Below are 21,826 nucleotides of genomic sequence, written 5' to 3'. Positions count from 1 at the left end.
GATAGCTATGGTGCTACGTTGTGTCGAGCTGGGGACGGAGAAGATGGGAAGATGACTTACACCTACCATATCTTGTCGTGCAGAGTGTTACAGTTAGAGCACGGCCATCTTTGTCAAATGTATATTTGCTGTATATGTTCTAGATCCGTCTAATTAATTTCCTTTCGGAGTATAATATGCATTTTATTGGTTATTTACCCGATGTTTGGAGGATGCTTTACTTTATATCTTCGGCCATGTGGTATTTTATGTTTACAGGGGATTAGAATAGTCTATAGTTTAGGTCAAATAATGTCATCTTCAAGTTGGATCTTTGATACTAGTTGGTAGTATTGCTTCCTGTATAAAGATGTCTATAAAAATCTGAAATCATATTATACGAATTCAATGACAACAGTAAATATTTTAACAGAAGACCCTTGGTATAACCGTCTAGAAATGTGGAAAGGCACTTTTAAATTCAGAAAATAGATATCCTCCCAGTAGCTGCCTGCCTCCGTGCGCCAGACCATGCATCAGTTACCATGCATCCAAAACACCTAAGCATCATTCATTCTTAACATAGCATGACCACCACCAACTTTTCTCTAAACAGCGAAGAATATCAATGGCATAGAACGTAGCCTAGTCGGAGTCCTCGGTATCATCAAGGGGATCAAGCATTTTGCTCATATAGACTCCGTCAAGGTAATATCCCAATTTAGCATAATAGCTCCGCACGCCAACTCCAGAGATGACACTGATCTTACGACTTCCGTGCTCCTCGCGAGCTATCCGCTCAGCTTCCTCCATCAACAATGTTCCAAATCCACGATGCTGGAATTTGCGAGGGTCACGGCCGTGAACTGGCACCGCAGAGCCGTACACATGTAGTTCTCGAACCAAACTAGTTTGCTGGCCGGTGAGTTCAGGGCGGAAGGTGTGCGTAGAGCTGCACTTTCGTAGTCGAAGGAGGCCGATAAGGATATCTTGCTTGGGATCCTCGTATGCAAGGAAGGTCTCCCATCCCCCGTTCGCCGCATAGTCACGTCGGACAAGTTCAACCTGGTTCGGTCGGATTTTATTCTTCACTTCGTTGATGCCGACTTCTCGAGTACGCACGTCACGGCAGGTTGTGCCAAAGTCTTTCATTCGGCTGAGTGCGAGTTCGCGAAGATTTCCATTCTCCACACCAGATGTGACAAGAGGCATGGGAATATCTCTTTGCACACGGTAAATTCTGGTCCATGGAGGAACGAGGGCGAGGATTCTAGCGACGATATCAATTAAAGCGTTTGGAGTATAGTTCTTGTAACGACCAGTTCTCCAGAGTTCATAAAGACCTGTTCCACGAATAACAAGGGTTGGGTATATTTTTAAGCCATCGGTTCGGAAGTCTGGGTTCTCGAAGTATTCCTGGAACTGGAAAAGGTCTCTCTCCATTCCAACGTTTGGAAGATCGGGCATCATATGGCTGACCACTTTAAACCCTGCGTCCTTTGACAGCTTGAACGTTTCTGCCACAGCAGCTACAGTGTGTCCTCTGTTGGTATCTCGCGCCACATCTTCGTAAAGACTCTGCACTCCAATTTCTAATCTGGTACAGCCGTATCTAAGCATGCTGCTGAGATGGGTGTCAAGACAGTAATCTGGTCGGGTCTCGATCGTGATTCCCACACATTTAATATTGCTCATTTCTCCGGCTTGCACGGCCTCGTCGACATTATCCGTCTGGTAGCCGCTCAGAGCGTTATGTAGCTGTGATATAAATGTTTCTCTGTATTCCTCGGGCAAGGACATGAAAGTACCACCCATGATAATGTATTCCACCTTATCCACGCTGTGACCCAGAGATTTAATCTGGTCGACGCGACCTCGCGCTTGTTCGAACGGGTCATATCGGGCTCGGATGGCTCGCATCGACGTTGGCTCGTACCCGGTATAGGACTGTGTAGAGTATTCAAAATCCGAGTCCGGCCCACCTGGACAGTAAACACAGATATTGCCTGTATACGCAATGTGCGGACAACGATGAGGCTTGCACATCACCGCAACGACAGCGATTCCAGAGGATGTTCCTATACAGAGAAAAAAGGTCAGCGCACAACTCGCCACACGGGTATAAGACGGCGTTTCCCACTCACTGATCGGTTTTGCAATCAGCTTCGGAAGGATATACTTCTTATAATGCTCTGGAACAGCGGCGATGATAGCAGTCAGCGGCGGTAGATTGCTCAGGTAGTGTTTCTTCGCGATCGTGCCCCGCAGCTTGTTCAAGTTGATATCTTTCTTCGACTTCTTGTCGTCCCGCTGCGCTTCATAGTCCTGGATCAGCGCATTTGCTATATCAGAGCAGGCTCTCATATATCTCTCGTTCTCTGGCGGCAGCTTGAGGTTCTTGGGCAGCTTGTGCTTCGGCATAGTCATCGTCTTCGTCGCCATGGCGGATAGCTGGTATGGTAAACGAGTTCTTCGAAATAGATATCAGCCCAGCCTACTCCGTATATGCGCGTCTATTGCGTACTGCGCACTGCGTACTCGTCTCAGGTATGTTCGTGGTGGACTGTAGATGTGTCGGAGCATGGGGTCAGTTTTTAATTTGTATGGTCCGGAAGCCACGATGCGAAAACTGAAACTGTAAAAAAACATCGTCAACTTCCGACTCTCTCCAGTTCGACCTCCAACCAGCACATCTATCTCGCTCTGCTTTTCCTCCAGCACCCCTTTCTCTACTCACACAGGCTGCTGCTTGTCGCAATTTTTCAGATATGCAGTCCTTCAGACGTTCCACTGTCTCTGCATTGCAGAATGCCGCCCGTGTCCAGCGACGCGGGTACGCAGGCCTTACGGGCTATGCCTCGACAGTAAAGAACCTCCGCATCAACGGAGACACCAAGGTCATTTTCCAAGGATTCACAGGAAAGCAGGGAACGTAAGTTGCAATTGAGCTGATCTATCGGTGTTATGAGATGTATACAGCTAGCTGACGTTGTCGTTTTCGATGCTCTTAGTTTCCACGCCCAGCAAGCCATTGACTACGGTAAACACTCTTCTGCCCTTACGCAGCTCAGATACGACGGGGGGATATGAGATTAATCCTGTATAGGAACCAATGTTGTCGGCGGTACAAACCCCAAGAAGGCTGGAGAGACTCATCTCGGTAAACCCGTCTTCGCCAGCGTCGCCGATGCCGTCAAGGAGACCGGAGCAACTGCCTCTGCTATATTCGTCCCGTATGTATAACACGAATTCTAGCTGCTGGCTTGGTTTACTGGTGCTAACGCATCGAACACAGACCTTCCGTGGCTGCTCAGAGTATCGAAGAATCTATCGCAGCGGAGATGCCTCTCGTCGTCTGGTATGTTTCATTCCCGCCACTGTAGGTTTAGGCTGAAGTCGACTGACACGTTGTATAGCATCACTGAAGGAATCCCTCAGCATGGTATGGCCATATGGATGTGAATATGCTGGTATACTCCTACTAAACTTCTCTTGTCAGACATGGTCCGCATCACCGACATGCTAAAAACGCAAAACAAGACCCGACTTGTCGGACCAAACTGCCCTGGAATAATCGCTCCCGTACGCACACTCGTATATAAGATGTCCATTGAAACACATACTGACCATATACTCTCCAGGGACAATGCAAAATCGGTATCATGCCCGGTTTCATCCACAAGAGAGGTCGTATCGGTATCGTCTCCCGATCTGGTACCCTCACCTACGAGGCCGTTAACCAAACCACCCAAGCTGGTCTCGGTCAATCTCTCGTCGTCGGAATCGGCGGTGACCCATTCTCCGGCACCAACTTCATCGACTGTCTCCGTGTCTTCCTCGAGGACGAGGAGACCGACGGAATCATCATGATCGGTGAGATCGGTGGTAGCGCCGAGGAAGACGCCGCCGCTTTCTTGAAGAGCGAGAACACCGCAAACAAGCCTGCCGTCAGCTTCATTGCCGGTATCAGCGCTCCACCTGGCCGACGAATGGGCCACGCTGGTGCCATTGTCAGCGGAGGCAAGGGCGGAGCCGACTCTAAGATCGCTGCTCTCCAGGATGCCGGTGTCATTGTTGAGCGAAGCCCGGCATCGCTTGGAAAGACCCTCCTCGCCGAGTTCGTCAAGAGAGATCTTGTCTAAACCTTTGATTCCTTGGTGTGCTCCTCTGTATCTATAATGCAACCCTCCCATTGTTCTGGATTATATGCTATTGAAGATCTCAGGGTTGTATTTTGCATTGTTGTTTTTCTATGTTTTTTCTTCTGCCATGTTATAGTTAATTGAATAGTGCATCCCGGAGGGAATAGAAACGTCTAGCCTGGTAGACTGCTTTGTATAAAATATTCTTTCAAATACAGCTATAGCTATGCTATTTTTTTAGATAGATCAATGTTAAGACGTACGAATATGAATTCAGAATACACGTAAGCTTTCTCGATGATTAAGCCAAGATGCTAGCAAAGTATTGCTTCAAATATTGTTCATCAAATCTAAATAAATAATCTTATATCCAGGCCTCGATACGTAGACAACGACCACTAGACTCCGCTGTATTCGCTATTGATACTGTTATAACTACGTCATATATGCAGCTATTTCTCTACCTCCTGACTCCCATGAGTACATCTTGCTAAATGGAGGCAATATCATCGCTTCCCTTGATCTCCCACCAATTGGTTAATTATGACTTAATCTCAAAAGTAGCTGACGTCAAGATGTAGTTAGCTTGTTAGGGTGATATTTCTATACCCTTTTTATAATATCCATATGCTCTAAGCTGCGTACGCGGATGTAAGGAGTAACGTTTAAATGCCCCATACTATGTCCTCGCAACTGATATCTTTATATCATCTATCATTCTTGCAGCCATGGCTGTATCTTTAAACTAAAGAGTAAGCACCAAGAGAAGGCGAGCGAGAGGAACTAAAGCAGATAAGAGCCAATGATATACGGCTTTGTAGAGACTGGAATAAGGTAGGCTATAATGACAGACACGGAAGAAGTGATGAAGAATGTAATGTCATTTCCAACCTTCTGTGAAGGATGAAGCAGATGGGCATATCACGTGATAGTTGTCATTTTTATATCGCGACTTTCGATGTTGATATCACCACCACTATTGATACAGAGTGAGAATTGTCCAGGCCATTTGAGGAATCCTGATCCTGTCTGGTGCCAATGCTAGACATATTCCCTTGCCAATGGCACCCAAGTTCCTCAAGTGCGCCGAGGTTTACCTAACTATCAAACAGAAGAACATGCCACCTTGATTAGCGGATTAGGACCTTTCCAAAGGATCCACCTAAGGCTACAGATTCTGCATAATACCCGGCTTGATTCCTTCGAGGATGGGAACAAGCTCCTCCCACAGCTTCTGCTGAGCGTTTCTTCCCTCCGGACTACGTACAAAGCCGGACAGAGCACTATCATCAACTTTCCCATTGACCATGTACTTTCCATGGCTCTCGGGGCCAGCAGCAGCTCCTAGAACCAGCGTTCGGCTGCCCACCTCTGTGGACCGAGCGACTACCTGCTTGAAGAGCCAGAAGCCCCAGCCCAGTTCACGCGCGAGCCTCGAATGACACAGGCCCGGATTCACCATGTTTACCACCTCTGGCCAGGCACCTGACGCCCGGTGCACCATCTCCCTGAGAATAAGGATATCCATTAGCTTTGAGCTGGCGTATCGGTCGGTCATGTCAGCAGCTGTCGGGTCATCTAGCTTTTCGAATATGTTCTCGGCCTTGTACTCAGGAAACGGGGTCCAGGCGTGTGTCTCACTGACTACGACCGAAATGCGAGGACGATTTGCCTGTGGGTGTTTCTCAGCAGTCTCCCGTAACTTGGGGAGCAGCAGTAAGGTGAGCAAGATGGTGCTAATGACGTTAACGGTGATTGTCCGCTCATGTCCCTCGGCGATGCTGAAGGTGGCTGTAGCAATAGCGGCATTTGCGATCACAACATCTAATCGAGGCAGCTGAGTGGCTTTGTAGGCGAATGCTTGAACAGAGGCATAGGATGCAAGGTCCAGCTCCCATACCTCACACACTCCTATCCTGCCGGTGGATAGTTCGACGTCTCGTTTTGCCTCTTCCCCAGCGGCAACGTTGCGGACAGCCAGGATTACTTTCTCTGCCTGGAGTCGGACTAAGTGACGGGAAGCCTCTAGGCCCAGACCAACATTGGCTCCAGTAACAATTACTGTCTGCCCGGCGAAAGATTGCGTGGGATACGCCGGCTGGACAAAGAACTGGGAGTAGTAGAAACCCATGATGCAATAGAGACGGTTTGGTAGACGAGGAGCGGGAAAGCGCCCACCCGATGATGAGGTATCTCCTATTTAACTCGCTGGGTGAACTTTTACCTGGACTCGGGGCCCGAAATTGTGTGACATTTGACGTCTATTTGAATATACATCCATCTATATATTGCCTGTTGTCGGTTGATATTGAGGGCGTACTGAGTCAGCAATGCACTGTCCGCCTCTTCCGTAAGATCCCAATGTATAGGATAGAACTAGCATCACTGGTGTATGAATCAACTGTACCTTGTTCTTTGTAGCTGGATGAGGATTCGCATTCATGCGTTAAATAGTCGGTTTTACATTAGGCTAACCAGTAAGTCATGCTAGAGCAGACATAGAGCAAGCTTAGAGGGAGGCCCGACAAAATATACTTGAAACTTTCCATTCATCATCTAATAACTATCTGCTTTACTCTGGTCGCTCCGCCAGATCTCGAGGCAGTAACTCATACATAATACATTTATCATTTTAGGCAATTTGAATAACTCTCTTCTTTCTCAGGTTTGGTAACAAGTACCAATCTCCATAAGACCATGACCCATCCATCCCAGCGATTCCAGCAAACAAGCGAGTAGTGCAACGGTCGAAACAACGGAGCGGCGACGGAGGAAATTGCAAAACACGAAAAAAAAGGAGTATAATAAAGACAAGAGGGTTAGAAATGAAGCTGAAAGGAAGGGACAAGGGATTAATAGGGAGAAAAAATCAAAAACAACCCTGCCGCTGGAATGCGAAAATGAAACGTTGACCCGCCGCCCGCCATCACCCGTCGATTCGATATCGATCGGGTCTCTTTTTATTTTCGCCGACGGTTAAGAAAAAGGTGCGATTAACTGACCCAAAATAAATACCAAATGTCAAACGCCAGGCAAAACTTGCGATAGAAATAATGTCAAATACATAAAGCTTGGAGTAAGGGGATGGTAAAGTGAAATCGGACGCAATAACTGCTGGGGCGGGGTGCGATAAAAGGGGTATTTGGACGTCTAATTAACGCGGATTTGAGAGAGTGATCATCACCAAGGAGAGGGTAGATAATCATAGGCTAAAGAAATAAACCTTATTCATCATCACTTAACGCGCCGTTGTCCGCTCCGTTGTATGCGGCATTGTCTCTATTCGAGCCGTTGAACGTTAGTTTCAGCTTGGGATGTCCAGAGGCTGAAGTAGATGCGAGCGGCGTGCCCACACTTGAAACTGCAGCGGACTGCTCATCACCCATGGACGAACCGACGTCATCAAAGTCGGCGAAGTCAGGGTGCTGGTCAGTTTCCTTTTTCAGCTCTGCGTTACAAGTGGCCTAAGAGTTGAATATGTTAGATATGTGACGATAAAAGATGTAATCTGGGGGATCTATCAAAACTCACTTCGATGTTGTTGGCATCTTGGAACAGGATACTTCCATCTTCGTTGTACGTCCGGGCGTTGGTGCAGAGCAAGCGAATGTCTTCACGGAAATCCTTGAGACTGCGATATTCCTCGCGATTGATTTTCCTCTTGATGATATCCATAGCCATGGGGGTCTGAATAATCATGTAGTAATCGGGATATTGCGATTTTGGCGGAGGCTTCATGAACGGCTCGATGATGGAGCGAGTCATAGGTTCATCATCGCTATCTTCAGAGTCGACAGGAACGTCTTGCTCAAGATCCATGAGAGTTTGGTAAACGTTGCCGAGGATTTTCTGCAATGTAGCACGCTCAGAATTGGTGAGTGAGTCTGCAGCCTTATTGTTGACTCGGCCCCTTCTGCGTTTCGACGGAGCGTCATCAATGATTTCCTCTGCCTTACGCTTTGGCACGGGACCCTTGCGACGTTTCTTTTGCTGTGGTGTGACGGAAGTTTCTCTTGAAGGTTCAGGCGAGGACTCAAGGCCTTGTGCTTTCTTACTACGCTTTTCGCGATTTGCGCGAAGTCGCTCCATCCTGGCGTCATTCTTAGCAATTGTCTCTTCAAGAGTTTCTTCATCACCGTCCACAGCCGTTAGCCATTGCTCTTCGGTCAAGCCGTCGTCGTATTTCACGTTCTTGCGTTCTCGCGCACCACGACCGGCCACCTCCTCAATCGCGGGTGCGACAGGGTTCTCTTCCGTGAGATAGATGTCAGGCAACTCCTCCTCTCCTAGCAGACGAGGGTACTTGCACCCTGGGCCATATCCACAGCTCTTCTGTCGCTCCTCATCGATCTTCTGGAAAAGCGCGATTTCACTTTCGGAACGGGCCATGATCTCGTTCAGATCATCGTCGTCCATCTCGTCCTGGTCATTAATCTGGTCTGCACCTTCAGCAGTTTCGAGCAAGGTACGCAAAAGGGCATCTCGTTCCTCGTTGGTGGATTTGTTATCGAATTTACCAGCCTGGATAACCTTTCCATCCATGTCCAGTTTGAACTGAGCACGCTCGAGAATTCGTTCCTCGACGGAATTAGAACTAATCAACCGAAGGATACGAACTTCATTCTTTTGACCAATTCTGTGAGCACGATCCTGAGCCTGAAGATCCTGGTGAGGATTCCAATCGGAGTCGTAAATGATGACTGTATCGGCAGTCTGCAAGTTCAAACCCAAACCACCAGCACGGGTAGAAAGGAGGAAACAGAAGTACTCTGATCCGGGATCGTTGAATTTCTTCAGAAGATCAGATCTGTCATCAGACTTTGTGGCACCGTCTAGACGTAGGTACTTGAACCCACGGAACCGCATGAAATCTTCCATGATGTTCATAATTTGAGTCATCTGGAAGAACATGAGGACACGATGACCAGAGGCAAAGAATTTAGGAAGGACTCGGTCGAGAAGCTCGAATTTACCGGCAGTACGCCAGATCAGGTCGTTCGTAGCCTTGCCAGGATTCATTTCGTCTTCTACAGAGTCGAACACGAATGGATGGTTGCATAATTTACGCAGCTGCATGAGCATATTGCTGAGACCACGCACGGGTGTTTTCCCACCCTTTCCATCACTAACGGCCAGTTTGTTGTGAGTGACAAGTTGTTTGTAAAGTTTGGCCTGTAGAGCTGAGAATCGGCATCTGATGACACGTTCTTGCTTCTCGGGAAGATCCTTTTCGACATCCTTCTTCAAACGGCGAAGCAAGAAGGGACGAAGAACTTTGTGAAGTCGACGGATGACAAGCAGCTGCTCTTCTTCAGTGAGTTCCATACGATCTTGGCTGCCAGTGTTCGCAAATGGGGTATTGAACCATTCATCGAAAGACTTGACGGACTTGAAGATATTTGGAAGGGCGAAATTGAGCAGGGCCCAAAGTTCAGGCAAGTTGTTCTGCAGCGGCGTTCCAGTCAAGATCAAACGGTATCGCGATTGGTAGTAGTTAGTCAAGGTGAAACTCAATTTCGAGCCCGCGTTTTTCATACGATGACCTTCGTCGACGATCATGTGTAGCCATTTGACCTTACTCAAGATAGGACGATCTTTGATGACGAATTCGTAGGTGGTGAGTAGAACCTGAAAATTGCCCCATCGGATGGCCTGCTGGTGTTGTTTTCGAGTAGGCTGTGGACCCTTGTAGACAATTCGGGAGATAGAAGGAGCCCATTTCTCGAACTCAAGATTCCAGTTGGTGAGGGTACTGAGGGGGACGATGACGAGGTATGGGCCGTTTTGCTTCTTGGTTTCGATGAGGTAGGTGATTAAACTGATGGTCTGGATTGTTTTACCGAGACCCATCTCGTCGGCCAAGATACCGTTGAGGTTGTTGTTGTATAGAGAAATCATCCACGTTAGACCACGCAGCTGATATTCTTTCAAGGTACCACCGACAAGAATGCTCGGTTGGATGGTGACCTCCTCTTTGATGCGATGGGCCACGGCATAGTAGTCGACCTTGCGGCTCTCTTCTTCGTCGTCGGAATCAATCATATCCTCCTCCATATCCAAGCGATCCTCGTCTCCATAGCGCTCGGCGGTCTTTCGTTGCTGAGAGCGAACTGAGGCGGCAAGCTGTCGCAAGAAACCGTCAGTCTGCTTGAGCAAGTGAGAGATACGCGAATCCTTGGCCTGGCCGAGCAGTTTCATGTAGGTTTCCTCGTCGTTTGCCTTTAGAGCTTGGAGACGTTGCTTGGCAGTTCGTTCAACTCGTTTCTGTTCTTCGCGTTCAAGGTGAGTGTGGTGAGCCATCATCAAACGGCCGAGTTTTTGTACACGCCCGCGTTGCTCATTTCCGGCATTGCGTACGTCAACGCCATGGTTGAGAATTGCTTGTAGCTGGTTATACTGCTTCTGCTTCTCCTTGGTCTCACGGGCATCACGCTGCTGTTTCTCCAGCTTCTCGGTGACCCTGGCTTCACGAAGAGACTGCTTCTTCATTCGACGATGGGCAGGCCTGTTGGCAGACATGGCCAGGTAGTCGAAATGGAGCATCTCATTTTGAATCTGTTTACGAAACGCGCGTTGCTTGGGCAGGAGGTTCAACATCTTGTACTCGATTAGGGCCTTGAGCTTGAGAGAGTCGTCAACAACCGGAGTATCGCTTTCACCGCTGTCCCACACGCCGAGGTTAGCAGGCAGCTTGGCCAACTCTGCCTTCCGTGCGGTGATACGGTTGTATAAGATGAGCTCTCTGTCTTCGCGAATCTTCTCGACATCGACACCCATTGGCGTGATGCAAGGTAGTCTCAATCGATTCCGGCGCATACCGTGGTCTGTATAGTTGATAGTATCACCGAGGATGTCATAGGGAGACTTGAAGGTCTCGAACATGGTTCTTAGCTTGTCGGCAGTGACATCACCTTCACCAGCCACGACATCGCGACTGGCGCCGTCGAGAGATTGATCGGATACGGGGACGCCATCTGCACCAGCAGTCTTCTTTGCAAAGAGCTGTTGCTGAACGCGCTGGGGGATTGCCAGGTTCTTCGAGATCATCTTGAAGGCAAGTATCTGGTTTCTCAGGGTGGCCAGCTGCTCCGAAGTGAAGCTCTGTGATCCCTGGGGCGCACCCTTCTGATTCGGAGGAGTAGCGCCAGAGGGAGGAGCGTTCCCTGCAAGCACACTGCTGTTTGCGATCGCGTTGCCATCCTGGCTGACGGCAGCAGCGAGGTTCGCGCCTGACCCATTTCGCCCTATACCAACAATGTAAGCATGGTAAATAAACAAAAGAGGAACAGAGATGTCAATTACCGTCAGCTCCGTTGGCATCAACAATACCATTTGGCGGTGCCTGTCCTACTTGCTGTGGTTGCTGTGGCTGTGGCTGCTGTCTCTGGGCGTGGAGCATCTGCATCTGGCGCTGTTTATTGTATGCCTGCTGCCGCTGGACGGCGGCGAGCAGGTTGTGAGCCTTGAGGTATTCCGGGTCATCATGGCGCACGCCTTGTTCCTGCATCTGCCGGAATTTCTTCAACCGTGTCAGCAAGACACGCATATACGGGGGGAGCAAAAGCAATTGACATACCTGATAGACCTCCTGGATATGCTGGGGCGTGACGTTTGGCGGCAGCCCCAGGTTCTGCTGCGGCATACTGGCCGCCTGATGCTGGACAGACGCCATGGTTGATATCTTATATTAGACCAAAGCACTGCATGAAAAGCGAGGTGCTGGGGAACGACGTGCTAGCGAGTGGCGATGGCAGAGATCATGCCAGCAGGTAGGGACGCGACAGGGCAGAGCGGGTGTGCCGGCGCGGAGGGCGATGGTGTTGTGGTGAGATGGTTCGTCGCGTAGCTGCTTTGCGTTTGCGCGATGTGCAGGACGGAGATGGGGTTGGCCGCCTGGGCTATGGGCGATGGGCGACGGGCTATGGGCGATGGGTGGAGGGAGGCGAAACCGCGGATGGGAGGGCAGAGGGCGGAAATGCGACGTGGAAGGGCGGCCGTCGCGTGGTGCAGGGAGCGTTGCGGCCCTTGGCTGATGGACGGTCGATGGCGGAGGGCGGAAGGGCGAGGGCGCGCTGGTTGTTTCTCCTTCTCCCGTGTGGTTCGGTCGCTTTTGGCTTGATGGGAGGAAGAAGCGCAGGGAAAACGGGAGGAGGAAGAGTTTTAGTCACTGCACGTGATGCTGAGTAAGACACGTGATGTACAGGGAAGACAGAGAGAAGAGAGAAGAGAGAAGAGAAGAGAAAGAAAAGAAAAGGATGATAGAGGATGAGGATGAGGATGTAGATGTAGATGTAGATGTATGTGTAGATGTATAAGGTGAGGTGAAGGCGGTGGTGAGAGTTGTTTACTGCCGTCAGGATAAGCTTAATTTAATGTCATCAACATAGACTACGGAGTATAGAGATAGATACTGATACTAGAGCAGATACTAGATAGATGATAGGATGAGATGGAGAAGAAGTTTATTGTAGTAATAGGACCAGCCAGGTACATGTAAAGACCAAAGACAAGACCAACCAAGGCAAAGGCAGGCAAAGGCAGGAAAAGAACAGATTACAGGGCATAAGCAGAGACGGACCGCTTCGCCGGCGGAGGTGGAGGAGGCGGCTTCTTCGACCGGGACGGTGGAGGCGGCGGCGGCGGTTTCTTCATGGGCGTTGCTGTCCCTGACCCAGGAACGGAATGTGATGCCGGCACAGTCCGCAAGGGAGACGAGCTGGTTGAGCTGTGATACTGGTCCGGACTGCCTCTGACCGGCGAAGCAGCGTCGTCCGTCGAGTCGTAGTATCCATCATTCCCACCGCTATACCCCTGGCTGATGACACGGAGCTGGGAACGGGCGTTGGCGATACCTGCTGCATTCCCGCTCACGGCTGGATTGGTGCTATCACCTGCCGCGCGGATGGAGTTACGCAGCGAACCAGGGCCGGGAGAAGGAGATGGCCCCCGTCGTAGCTGCGTTGGTCCCTCAAACGTTGGCTTTCGGCCACCCAGGGCTGGTCGAGAGGCAGAGACCTCGCGGGACCGGGAGGGCTCTCGGTGGTGAGAGGTGGGGTGAGAAGTAGTTCGGTGGATGTCTTCTTCGGCCACACGCTCGTTGAAGGAGGTGTTGGAGCGGGTAAGGGTTGCCCGGCGGCCGTAGGAGTTGAACTGCTGCGTTGGGCTGTTACAGTTAGCGAATACCTTTATACAAACTAATAAAGTATGAGACGTACCCGGCAGGCCAGTCGTCTTTTAGCTGCAGCAGGACTTCCCTGCACTTTTCATGATAGCTCAATTGGGCGTCCAAAAAGGCACTCATGTCAGCCGTGTTCTCTGGCTCGGCTTCCTTGATGTCCTGCATGCGTCGGAGGACTTCGTCGTTCGCTTCTTCGTACTTGAGCTTCTGCGACCGGAGCTCCTCCTCCACTCTAAAGTCCTCACGTCTTGCCTTTTGCATCTTCGCCTGCGAAGTGTCGTAGGCTAGACGGCGGTTCTCCAGTTTCTTGCGAGCAGCCTAGACGCCGTTAGAAGGATGTACTATATAATCACATGGATCAATCCACCTACCTGGTACTCTTTGAGCTGGTTGAGGGACCGTTCCAGCGACTCTAGCCAGCTAGAGGTTGCAGCCATGACGTACTGTTCCTGTATCCTGGAGATGCGCTCGTTTGTCCTCCCGAAGGCTATACAGTCAGCTTTCCGTATCTATATCCATCTCCAGGACAAGCTTACTGGTAAGACACTGGCCGAACTCGGAGTTGCTGGCGAAATCCTCGCCATGGGCGACCATGACGCCTCCCAAGTTTCCAATTGGGAAGAGCTTTTCCTTGTCCTCGCCCTCGCTACGCTTCGAGATTGCTCTGACATAGGCGCCCATGGCCTTGTGAAGACGGTCCATCCCTATAGCCGTCAGTATCAGGTCGTCTCAGCGGTGCGGGCAGCGTTACCTTCTTGTCTGAGATTCATCTCCATCTCCAGCATCTTGAAGTCATCAGAGACGTTCGTCTTGATCTCGCCTCCCATGCGTTCGCCAGCCCATTGCTTCAGGCGGCCCAGCTTCTTGTTGACGTTCATAACGAGTGGCAGATAGAATAATAGTAATAATGTAGGATAGGAGAAAAGAATAAGAGAAAAGAAGAGATAGAGCGTATGAAAGAGAATAAGTGGAACTAAAGTCAAATCTGCCCGCTGTCTCACCAGGAAGAAGAAGAAACTGGCGGCCAGGAAGCAAGTTGCGGCGATGCCAGCTTTCTCCCAGCTTTCCCTCTCCCAGTGGCGACGCAGAATGGAGAAGATGGAGAAGACGGGAGAGCGTGAGTGGACCGGCCCTTCACCATAGTTATTATTTCTTCTTCTTCTCTACCGTCTTCTGAAGCGTCGGGGAAGCTCCCTTTATACACATTAAGCGCGGTCGATGGAGTTGCGACTTACATAAATAGCTACTTACGCACTTCCGACTTCATCCCATGAAACGTCCTGCAACCACCAACCACCGACCGCCAGCAACAGCCCGACCACAACGCAGCAGTATCTAGAGGTAGATACTCCGTATGCGCGTCCGGGATGCTGTAGCGGGTGCGGTCAGGGGTTGGCGGTGGTTGGCGGACGATGCATCTCTGCTACGCTGAAACAGGAGACTCCAGGGTGTAACCGCCGACCTCTTTGTCCTGGCTCGCCTGGCCACTTACTCTTGATACTGCGACTAGACGGTATAGTCCTACGCTATGGATGGTCTACGAGATGGAGGCTAGCTGGTCGTTAGGGCAGACGGCTACAGCAGATACAGGCAGCAAACGGAGTAGGCAGCAAGGACGATCTGATCAATACGAAGCGATGAGGTAAGATGCTTGCATTACTCATGCGTCATTATTTTCTATTAGGTATTTTTATACTGATGTATGGCTCATTAATACATTCAAAGGAAGAAGCTAAAAAAAGGACAACCGAACCAAGCCGAGAGTACATCCCATATCCCATCCCGACCCATTTCATTCCCATACCCGTTGAACTCCATATTTCTGTTTCGTTTCCCCATTCAAGAGCACGACCGGTTACGATCTAACGCAGTGGTCGATGCTGTAGTCCTGCTGGAGCAGCACCTGGCTATCCAGCCAGTCTGTATCGTCCAGCAGCAACGGCGACCCGGAACCGGCCAGACCGGCATACGAGTCGAAGAGCACGGGTGAGTCAGTCGGCGAGAGTGACGGATGTGAATATAACGACGGGACAGAGGTCGGACTCGGGGTCGGACGGCTGAAGGTGTCTGACGGGCTGTGGCCGGTGGTGGTATTGGTGGTGGTAAGGGGGTTCATGAAGGAGAAGTCGATCGGCTCGGCCATGTACTGGGCAAAGTTGATGGTCGACGACGAGCTGTGGTCAAGAGGGAGCATGGTGAGTGGGTTGGGGTCGAATGAGTGTGACTGTGTTGTCTGTGGCATACATAGTCCGGCGGCGGAGGATGTGGCGGCCGTGGAGGTGACGGCAGTGGCGGTAGTGACAGAGGTAGGAGTGGTAGTTGGGGGGTCAGCATAATTTATCTGCTGCTGCTGCTGATGATGCTGATGCTGCTGCTGCCTTGGATCTGAAGCTGCGGCTAACATGAGATCGAACTCGTTCCAGTTGATCGGACCCGCTGTCTGCGGATCACTATATCCTTGCCCTATTATCTGATCTATGTCACAGTCGCCAAGAGAGGTCTGGACCTGCGGCTTTGGTGATATACTGTCCGATACAGGTATATTCATGCCGACCAGGGCCGCGAGATGCGGTGGCGGCCAGCTAATCTTCGCATTGATACCACTGGGGACCATGACCTTGCCCAACGACTTCCGCTCCATCAGCTCCCTTGCAAACTTGCCTGGTGTGACGCCGACGACCTTCTTGAACACGCGGTGGAAGTGACTGGGCGTCAGGCCGGCCTCTCCGGAGAGATCAGACAGCGTCGGCCGCTGCTTGTCCCCGCCGGCCAGAGCAGCGAGCGTCATGGTCTCGCACGCCCGCTGTGCCAGCCTGATATGCGGATCGGTGGGCGCGCGCAGGTCCTCGGGCTTACATCGCTTGCAGGGGCGGTACCCGGCCTTCTCGGCCTGGGGAGGCGTGTCGTAGAACTCGACGTTTGCACGGCGGGCGAGCCGGGCAGGGCAGCGGGGACGGCAATAGATCTTGGTGGTGCGGACGCCGTACACGAAGCAGGTGGCAGCGGCGTCCCGGTTGACGATTGCGCGCCATCTGGCGGAGGTCGTGGCATAGGCCATCTTGTTGTCTGCGTCTGCCATTGCTGGCTCGGTATATCAACGGCGAAATATGCGAGATGATGATGATAGGTGGTAGGCTGGGCAGGACGAGTGAAAGGGTTATAAGAATAGGCTTGTGTCTATATCCATCACTCTGCTTTTTCTTCCTGTCTGGTCTTCGTATCTCGTGTCTAACTACGAATGGTAAACAGGCATCGGACAAGCGTCTCCAAGTCTCTATGTGCGGAGCCTGCAAGATGTTATATAGCTCTTCGCTCTTTCGGGCGCGAGTGACGGAAGAAAGCAGAGGGCAAGGGCGCGGTCCCGTGATTGGCCAGTTTGGGAGCAAGACGGGGACGCTAGGCCGCTTCGGGAGTAGAGATCTTGCCACGTGATGAGTCATGGCACGTGATTATGTATCACATGATGCCAAGGCCAAGACACCGCAATCGGGAAACCGGCAGAAAGATCTCGTACATGACGATGATACAGTAGACAAGAGATACGAGATGACGATGGCGATGAGATGACGATGAGATGACGATGGTAGGGATGGAGATAGGGATAGGGGATAGGAGGATGTATTATGAAGACATCTGGTAGCCTACAATACAGATACGAGTCATAAGTAGAAGTTTTATTTATTCTCCCATAATCATTATGAAAAGCCCACGCGCCATTAAATCTAGTCCTTGGTCTTCTGGGTACCGCGCAGCAAACCGGTTCGGCGGGCAGCAATAAGACCGGCTTTTTGACCCTGTACGGCGTATCGGGAGATGGTCGAGGCTTTACCAATATGTTGATGGTTACCACCACCGTGGGGCTACGAGATGTCAGTACGTGCATAGGGCTGGCCGATGGCATACAGGGGTCACTTACATGGTCGACGGGGTTCATGGCAACACCACGAGTCTTGGGCCACGAGTTGCGCTTGGCAGCAAACTTGTGCTTAGCACGAGACGCCTCTGCAGGCTGTTAGCTTATCACGGAAAAAAGGTTGAAAATAAGGGTTGAAAATAAAGAAGAAAAACGCACTCAGGAGAGGCTTGTCTGTACGGCCACCACCGGCAACGATTCCAACCATTCCTCTGACTCTGCTCTTGACGACCTTCTTGGCTCCACTGGGCATCTTGATACGTGTCTTTCCTTCCTCGGGGTTGTGTCCAATGACAGTAACGTAGTTTCCAGACGTCCTGCCGAGCGCACCTCTGTCGCCGACCTTCTCCTCCACGTTCGTCACAACGGTACCCTCAGGCACGGATCCGAGTGGGAGGATGTTTCCGATGTTGAGGGAAGCGTGCTTGCCGGCATAGATGAACTGGCCAGTGTACATGCCTTCGTTGGCAATGAACGTCTCGGTGACTTCCTGGTACTTGTACGGATGGCGGAAGGAGACCTGGGCCAAGGGAGCACCTCGACCGGAGTCGTGGATGATCTTCTTCACGACACCGCGCGTGTAGCCATGGCGTTCGGCATAGTCGAGGGTTCGGAATTGGGCTGGCGCCTTGTTGAGACGGGTGCGAGCCGCTACACAGATGTTAGCACTTCATCTTCTTCTTCGTCGCCGTTCAACTTCCAGCTTTTGCTTCGGGTAACGTACTGAAGATAGATCCACGACCCTTCCTCTGATTGCGGATCACACGACCCATGATTACTGTAGAGACTGTCAGTAGCTGGTTTCTCGTCGTCTTCCTTGGTTCTCCGAGGGTAGAAGGGCGTGTCGTACCTTTCGCGAAGATGTCGGCTTGGTCGAGGAAAGTGAAGTTCAATATGAAAATGTCGAAGTTGTGTGGATGCTCAGTGTGGGAGTCGCTAAGCTAGCCGCGTTGGGTCGCATGACTAAGCTCGCCTCGACACTTCAACTTCTTCAACTCAACTTCAACATCACCAACTTCAACAACAACATACCATGATTTAACAAGATACTAACACGAAATACACGAACTACACGAACTAAACGGTGATAGATACTCGACGGTGACGATGAGCATACTTGTCTACGATGTTGTTCGACAGGATATTCAGCCAAGTCGCCAGACTATGTATGGTTACTAACTCGCGTGGACTGTTCAATATTGAACATCCACTCAATATACTGTTCTTGATGGATGATGTTCAACTCGTGTCTGTCTACTCAGTCTCTGAAACGAAGACTCGGCTCAAACTACGATGTTCGTATAGCAGGAACTAACCATGCGTTATGCAACTATCATTCTCCAACGTCAGCTCTCCTGCGATAATGACTTCTCAGCGATTCCTTTGGCGATTTATGGCGGTTTTGGCGGTTTTTGGCATTCTTTTGGCGGCTCTTCTCTGCTTGTTATTACTGGCTGGTCTCGCAGTGTTGAGTGTTAAGTGTTGAGTTGTGTTATGTTGGTTACAGTGAATATAACTACAGACGCGAATAGTTATTACGTGAATAGGTTATATGTGAATGATTGGATTCAAGCCGGCTTTTCACAGTTGAATGCAGAGTGTTACTGCTAGTTGGCTTTCTGGCCCCTATTTATTACATCCAAATCCTTCAGCTCTCTACTCTGCCCTCTAAACCTCCACCTAAAGAACCAAATCAGCATTTATCCAGCATCTTACGCAGACTTCTGCGTTAAACGAGCGATCCGCAGGTCGACGTTGCCTTGTCGTCGCCGTAGCTTTGCTTACTACGAACCAGCAAGCCTGGTTGGCATATCTTATCTCCAAGCGTGCTACCTCCATCATACTTCCTCGAACGAACGCCAACATATCTTACAGCCGCCTACAACCCGCGAGACTTCGATTCCGCGCGCAATCACCATGACGGATTCCGATTCCTCGTCGTCTTTGTCCTCTGTCGTTTCGACGGCTGACGAGTCCATCGCCGAATCCATCAACCGCAGCGCTGGAATCACTAAATATTTCAAAAAGGCAGAGAAGCCTGAACCACCACCACCGTCTCCTAAACGGCCTCCGTCGCCTCCTCACGAATATGTCCTAGCTGATAATCCTAATATCGCAGTAAGTATTCTATAACTTCCCCCATATCTCTTATCCCGCTGTCTGCACGGTACAATTTTTTTTTTTGGAAGGGGGGCGAACGTGACGCGCTCCTATAGTGCCTTGACGCGAAATCCATAGCTAACATTTCAATTGTCCAGTTCCTTGTGATGTTCCGGTCGAGATTCAGCGATGTCTTCCCCAAATCGCTTCCGCATTATGGCCCGCATGATATAGAAAAGGGCGTTGTTGAACCCGCGCCGGGTGACCACATCGAGCGGCTGCTTTGTGCACTACTTGGCCTTGTACTCAACAGGAAAAAGGATGTCGAGTATGGTTCCCCACGCCATTCCTGCTTAAACGATCATCGAATAGTCGCCAGAATGATGCGCGAGACTTGATTATGTTGAATGCGCGATAGCAATGTCAGTTTTGCTAATACGTGGCGTTCTACTTTAGGAGAGGCCATTACCAACGCGCCCTCGAGGAGGCTATACAGACACACCAGTCGCAGTGGCCGAAGGCATGGCAAGGGAAAAGCCCTCTTTCAGGTGGAGGAGGCTTTGCGACTATGACTCCTGAGGAAAGGGTAAGGAATAATAATGACCGACTTTGTTTTACTCAGAGCTATAGGTTAACACTGTTCACTAGATCCAATTGCTTACGACCCTGACCCTATGGGCCCTCTCCTCCTCCGAATCTGTTCAGGCGAAGCTTAAAGACTCCTACAAGCAATCCAGACACGACGGCGATCGCAATCAGCCGTTGTCCGTTCAGCCTTGGGGCACCGATACTCTGAAGAGGCGATACTGGCTCATCGAAGGCCAAGACGACACACACTTCAGACTCTACAGAGAAAGCAACCCTGCACTGAAAACGAACACCTGGTGGAGCGTCGCCGGCACAATTCCAGAACTACGAACTGTCGCTGAATCTTTGGCTACCGAGAAATCCCGTGCGTCTAAGGAGCTGAGCCAGAAGATATTAAATAGTATCCCTCGTTTTGAGAACTCAGAGGAGGTAAGAAACTGCATCGACCGGCTAGTCAATATATCATCGAGCTCTAACCCTCTCATTAGAAACGAAAACGACGGGACTACCGGCTTGCTCGGAAAGCTGCATTTGCCCGCCCCGAACCCGGCTTCTCTCTCTATGAAGGCCGAACCCGCGGGAAGCGGATCAAGTACACCTTCTCTGACGACGACGATTTCTCGTCAGAGGCCTTTCCCTCCAGGAAATCTACACGCAACCAGTCTCGCGCTTCATCCCCTCCAGATAATGCCGGACCTACTTTTACTGCATCCGGTCGCCAGGTGAGGTCCAGAGTTGGTGGAATGTATGGTCAGACCGTTCTTGGGAAGCGACCCCTCGACGCGACCGACGACGAACCATCAAGCAACCCTGCTGGCGGGGAGGATGGAGGGATGGAGAACGGCAGATCCCGCAGAAGCAGGCGGGATAATCGCAGTAATGGGTGGGAAGGATCTACTCCTAGCGACGCCTTTGACTCCGCAGGTGATTCAGAAGGGGAAGACGAACATGAAGCAGCATCAAGTGAAAACGAGTGGGACGAGGATGCGGACCTCGCAGCAGACGATGAGGATGAAGACGAGGCCGCACTAAGTGATGCAGACTCATTTACAGCGGATTTAGACCTGGACAGGAACAAAACCTTGGTCGTGAAACTACGCTACGGAAACGGAAACGGAGTCGCAGCGAAATCACCTCAGGCTGGCTCCGACCAAGTCAAGCCGATGATACAAGAGGCAACTAACAATATCAATACACCTGCAGCCATGTCGACAGAAGTTCCAGCGAACAACCAAAGCCTAAAAGCAGCTGGCGAGCTTCCAAAAGCACCTTACGCTGTCGAGATTCCAAAGTCGGGATTTTCAGGCAATGACCCTGCCTTGAAGCAGGCTTATACCTCTACCGCCGAAAAGCAGGAATTTCAACTACCATCTCATAACGGAGTCGCCTAATACACACAATCGTTATGCTAGCTATTTGCTTGATTTAATCACTAGTTTACATCTACGGCACGGGTCTGGGGGCGCAGGAGGTTTGTTCGGTTACCCGATATCTCGTTCCGGGCAGGGTTACCATATCTGTGAGGCAAAAGAAATAAGACTATATCACTTGGTCATTGACTCTGTCACGGATTATCTCTGATCAATGATATGCGTGTTCGAATATTTGTCATTTATTAGCCATCTGTCACAGGCACCAAGGTGGCCGGTCCTGGCCAATATGTTGTTTGGTTCGAAATGTACAATCTGTCCATAGTGGATGGCGTTTTAATGCATGATCTACTGCTATTAGGATATTTATTTGGGTGTTGTGAGGTTTCGTAGATGGCTGTCTGCGCTCTAAATGTTTATACAATATCCATCAACATCGACATAAACTCCACGACGGGGAATAACACCAGCAAATACACCAATGTGATTAATAAATGACTCCATAGCCCAAGAACGCCTTCCACTAATTTACCGCTGAAAAAAAAAAAAAAAAAAA

General features: G+C 50.4%; 8 protein-coding genes across 8 annotated transcripts; 2 read left to right on the top strand and 6 right to left on the bottom strand.

The window, feature by feature from the left end:
• Positions 1-624: 624 nt before the first annotated feature.
• GIQ15_05194 (uncharacterized protein) lies at positions 625-2,421 on the bottom strand (the record flags this gene model as incomplete). The annotated part of the gene is made up of 2 exons (XM_033552611.1): positions 625-931; positions 2,120-2,421. The coding sequence occupies 2 exons, from the start codon at positions 2,419-2,421 to the stop codon at positions 625-627; spliced, it is 609 nt and encodes a 202-aa protein (XP_033406341.1).
• A 326-nt stretch (positions 2,422-2,747) lies between these two features.
• On the top strand, positions 2,748-4,121 carry GIQ15_05193 (succinyl-CoA synthetase alpha subunit; the record flags this gene model as incomplete). Its single annotated transcript, XM_033552610.1, has 7 exons — positions 2,748-2,911; positions 2,991-3,019; positions 3,086-3,212; positions 3,275-3,337; positions 3,396-3,421; positions 3,479-3,561; positions 3,621-4,121. The coding sequence occupies 7 exons, from the start codon at positions 2,748-2,750 to the stop codon at positions 4,119-4,121; spliced, it is 993 nt and encodes a 330-aa protein (XP_033406340.1).
• Positions 4,122-5,289: 1,168 nt separating this feature from the next.
• GIQ15_05192 (NAD(P)-binding protein) lies at positions 5,290-6,252 on the bottom strand (the record flags this gene model as incomplete). Its single annotated transcript, XM_033552609.1, has 1 exon — positions 5,290-6,252. The coding sequence occupies one exon, from the start codon at positions 6,250-6,252 to the stop codon at positions 5,290-5,292; it is 963 nt and encodes a 320-aa protein (XP_033406339.1).
• Positions 6,253-7,345: 1,093 nt separating this feature from the next.
• Positions 7,346-11,793, bottom strand: GIQ15_05191 (uncharacterized protein; the record flags this gene model as incomplete). The annotated part of the gene is made up of 4 exons (XM_033552608.1): positions 7,346-7,585; positions 7,653-11,365; positions 11,424-11,640; positions 11,698-11,793. The coding sequence occupies 4 exons, from the start codon at positions 11,791-11,793 to the stop codon at positions 7,346-7,348; spliced, it is 4,266 nt and encodes a 1,421-aa protein (XP_033406338.1).
• Positions 11,794-11,855: 62 nt separating this feature from the next.
• On the bottom strand, positions 11,856-14,177 carry GIQ15_05190 (uncharacterized protein; the record flags this gene model as incomplete). Its single annotated transcript, XM_033552607.1, has 6 exons — positions 11,856-12,228; positions 12,700-13,284; positions 13,337-13,617; positions 13,671-13,786; positions 13,836-14,003; positions 14,051-14,177. The coding sequence occupies 6 exons, from the start codon at positions 14,175-14,177 to the stop codon at positions 11,856-11,858; spliced, it is 1,650 nt and encodes a 549-aa protein (XP_033406337.1).
• A 977-nt stretch (positions 14,178-15,154) lies between these two features.
• On the bottom strand, positions 15,155-16,378 carry GIQ15_05189 (uncharacterized protein; the record flags this gene model as incomplete). Its single annotated transcript, XM_033552606.1, has 1 exon — positions 15,155-16,378. One exon carries the CDS (start codon positions 16,376-16,378, stop codon positions 15,155-15,157), a length of 1,224 nt encoding a protein of 407 aa, XP_033406336.1.
• Positions 16,379-17,021: 643 nt separating this feature from the next.
• Positions 17,022-18,247, bottom strand: GIQ15_05188 (60S ribosomal protein L2; the record flags this gene model as incomplete). The annotated part of the gene is made up of 6 exons (XM_033552605.1): positions 17,022-17,159; positions 17,216-17,301; positions 17,372-17,863; positions 17,937-17,990; positions 18,063-18,153; positions 18,245-18,247. The coding sequence occupies 6 exons, from the start codon at positions 18,245-18,247 to the stop codon at positions 17,022-17,024; spliced, it is 864 nt and encodes a 287-aa protein (XP_033406335.1).
• Positions 18,248-19,129: 882 nt separating this feature from the next.
• Positions 19,130-21,291, top strand: GIQ15_05187 (uncharacterized protein; the record flags this gene model as incomplete). The annotated part of the gene is made up of 5 exons (XM_033552604.1): positions 19,130-19,330; positions 19,471-19,640; positions 19,769-19,898; positions 19,961-20,329; positions 20,389-21,291. The coding sequence occupies 5 exons, from the start codon at positions 19,130-19,132 to the stop codon at positions 21,289-21,291; spliced, it is 1,773 nt and encodes a 590-aa protein (XP_033406334.1).
• Between the last annotated feature and the right edge of the window lie 535 nt (positions 21,292-21,826).

The sequence above is a fragment of the Arthroderma uncinatum genome (genome assembly GCF_011692745.1).
Source record: "Arthroderma uncinatum strain CBS 119779 chromosome Unknown scaffold3, whole genome shotgun sequence".
In the NCBI taxonomy this organism is placed as follows: Eukaryota; Fungi; Ascomycota; class Eurotiomycetes; order Onygenales; family Arthrodermataceae; genus Arthroderma; species Arthroderma uncinatum.
The sequence above is the reverse complement of the archived record's forward strand: the minus strand, read 5'-3'. Positions and strand labels throughout refer to the sequence as shown.